Raw genomic sequence first — 3,067 nt, 5'->3', positions numbered from 1 at the left:
GAGCCCTTCGAGGTGCGCACCCGCCTGCTGGGCTGGGACGACCGCGCCTTCTACCTGGAGGCGCGCTTCGTTAGCCTGCGCGACGGCTTCGTGTGCGCGCTGCTGCGCTCCCGGCAGCACGTGCTGGGCACCTCGCCCGACCGCGTCGTGCAGCACCTGTGCAAGCGCAGGGTGAGCGGCCCCGCCCCCGCCCCGTGCCCGGTCCCCGGACCCCTCCCCTGGGGGAGTCCTTTCGCCGCTTTGGAGGGCCCCTGTCCCGCCTCCTGCTGCTCCCGCCCTTAACTCTGGACCCAGGGTCTCCTTCACTGATGCCCTTCTTGGGGGTCCCAGGATCCTTGAATCAACTCTTTATAGACGGGTTTAGTGTGGTCCCTTCCCCTTTTCCAAAACAGAGCAGCCAGACCATGCCTCTCCCACGAGTGGAAGTCCTGTTGCTGCTGTGTGGCCTGGAGTGCCGGGCCACACTGGTCCTTGGTTCTGAACATAGGATGGAAGGCCCGGGCAATCGGAGGAGGGTCCTGGGAGCTCCTGAGTACCCAGGACCTCCTTTCACAGCTTAAAGCTGAGGCTCTGAGTCCTGGTCACCTGAGTTTGAGGTTAGGACTGAGCCTGAGTTTCCAGGTAGAGAGAGGACAGCCAGGCTGCCTGGGGCTCAAGGCCCGTCCCCGGGGCCTGCTCCTCCCAGCACAGAGCTTGCTACTGCAGCGTGGCAACCGGGCCCTGGGGACAGCCAGGGCTGTGCTGGTGGCTAGGAGGCCCCTTCGTTGGCAGGTTCCTAAAGCCTCCCTGCAGGCAGCCAGGGCCTGCCCCGCCCCGGGTGTGCCCTCAGGCGGGTCGCTGCGCTCTGGCCTCAGATAGGCACCTCCAGAGTAGAGAAGGGTTTCACCACAGTCGTGAGGGGACGTATCAGGGCTGGGGAGACTGAGGCTCAGAGAGGCGATGGCAACGGCCCCAACCTGCGCAGCGGGCCACAGGCACAGCTCCCCAGCGTTCTTTGTTGAGTCAGGAAAGCTCCCAAGGGCCTGGATCTCCTTCTGTCCCTTCATGTGTCAGGAGACCAGGAGAGGGCGGCCACCATGGCGCTAAGCCAATGGGCTGAGAGTGGGGGCTTGGAGGTGGAGAAGAGGGGGAGTCCAGAAGCTTTTCTGTGAGGGAGGGTGTGATGTGGTCAAGTGTGGGCTGGTGGTGAGGTCCCCGTGAGGTGAGGGGCCAGGACCACAGCACAGCTAGGACAGTGTTGATGAGGTGGGACCTACGCACGCTGAGGATGCCCAGCATGGTCAGAGGGCCAGGAGAATCCAGGAGTCACCTGTGTTTCTAGCCAGATGCACTGCGTGGGGAAGGTCCTGGGTCAAGTTTCAGATGTGTTTGGGGGCAGGCTGAGGCAGGATCCAGGGGTCCTGCATGCTGAGAGGCTGGCCTGGGACACTGTGGCCTGGGAGGGAGAGCTTGTCTAGAGCCAAGCCCTGGGTCTGGCCATTGAAATTGCACAGGTAAGGAGTGGTCCTGAGAGCCTGAGCAGGACATCAGGGCAGAGCCAGGCCCACCTGTGCCTAGACTTGCCGTGGGAGCGGCCAGTTCCCCCGCCTTGCTCCCGCCCCATCCACAGGCCCTGGCTCTACGCTCCTCTGTGGCCGCTCTCCCTGAGGTGGGGTGGGCCTTTGCCTGGCCTCTCCCCTCTTCCTGGGCCTGTTGGCAAGGCCCCTCTCCCCTCGGGCCTGGCCCAGAATCTTGCTCCCATCACATGAGTGTGGCTGCATGTGCAGTGGGGACAATTGGGAAGAGAGTGGTCAGGCCCAGAGCTTACCTGGGAGGTCAGGTCCAGTCCTGTTGGTACACGTGAGGAAGAGCAGGGCTGTCAGCAGGCCCCCATCCAGTGCTTTCCTGGGAGAGCAGCTCCCATGGTCTCTCTGCCCCTGCACACTGCTGCGACTTCCTGAGGCCTCTGGCTCTTCTGGGCCTCTTGTCAGCCCTCTCCGACCTGCCAGCCACAGAGGCTGGTGCCTGGGGGGACACAGGATGTTCCAGCATGGCATTGCTGGGGAGACAGGCCTGGCCTGGTGTGGAGACAGCTACAGAAAACGAAGTACCAGCACAGGGGGCCTGAGAGGTGCCTGGCACAGCTAGGCGGGCATCAGGAGGAGCTCCTGGAAGGTCCCTGGGGCTGGGGACCAGCATTCCAGGCAGAGGGAACAGCGTGGGCAGGGCCCAGAGGTAGGAAGGCATCAATTTGGCTGGATGGCCCCTTCCTGTGTCCTTGTGGGGAGTGGCCCCACAGGCGCCTCACCCTCCTGTCCCCTCACAGGTGGAGCCCCCCGAGCTGCCGGAAGACCTGCGGCACTGGATCACCTACAACGAGGCCAGCAGCCAGCTGCTCCGTGCTGAGAGTGGGCTCAGCGATGTCGTCAAAGACCAGTGACCACTGCCTCCACATCCTGCCCACTCTGCCCACTGTCCTCGGCCTGGGGGCGGTGCTCACCAGCAGAATGTGAAGCTGGAGTGGCCTCCTGACCAGCCCAGCCCCCCTCAGCTGCTTGGCCCCCCAGCTGTTGATACTCTCTCTGCTAGGCAGGGGGTGAGGGTGACATCAGTGCCCTGACCCAACTCTGTCCCCAGGGTGGGATGAACAGGCAGCAGTGGCTTGCTGTGCAGGCTGCAGGAGCCCTGGCCTGGTCCTGCAGTGAGGCCAAGCTTCTGTGGGGCTAGGCCAGGCAGGAGAGCGCCTGGATCAGAGGGACCAGTGTGAGCCACCCTGAGCACAGCCTGAGCTGTCATGGGGGTGTGCAGCAGGGGTGATGCCAGAGCAGTCCTGGGCACAGGCTCCAGGGCTTGGGCCTGATTTGGGGACAGCAGGGACCTCTGAAGGGTCAGAGCAGCATTTGCAAGGCCACTCCCTCTAGGTTCAGGTGAGGTCTGGGAGGTCGGAGGCCAGGGCCAGGGATGGGGCAGGCAGACATTTAGAGGGAGGATTGGCCAGGGTCTGCAAGCAGAGGACAGGGCCACCCAAACTCCCTGGAAGCATTCACCCCTGCCATTCAGGCTAGGCGGGAGGGCAGGGCTGGCAGCT

General features: G+C 63.9%; 1 protein-coding gene across 1 annotated transcript in view; it reads left to right on the top strand.

Moving 5' to 3' along the window:
- Positions 1–2,419, top strand: part of THEM6 (thioesterase superfamily member 6) — a 7,288-nt gene extending 4,869 nt beyond the window's left edge. The window contains exons 3-4 of the mRNA XM_008583188.1: positions 4–171; positions 2,306–2,419. Of these exons, the coding sequence (XP_008581410.1) occupies positions 4–171; positions 2,306–2,419 (282 nt within the window). The remainder of the gene's footprint in view (positions 1–3; positions 172–2,305) is intronic.
- Positions 2,420–3,067: the final 648 nt, after the last annotated feature.

Source organism: Galeopterus variegatus, unplaced genomic scaffold, assembly GCF_000696425.1.
Source record: "Galeopterus variegatus unplaced genomic scaffold, G_variegatus-3.0.2 Scaffold2848, whole genome shotgun sequence".
NCBI classification, from domain to species: Eukaryota; Metazoa; Chordata; class Mammalia; order Dermoptera; family Cynocephalidae; genus Galeopterus; species Galeopterus variegatus.
Note: the sequence above shows the minus strand (reverse complement) of the source record. Positions and strands in the feature narration are given on the sequence as shown.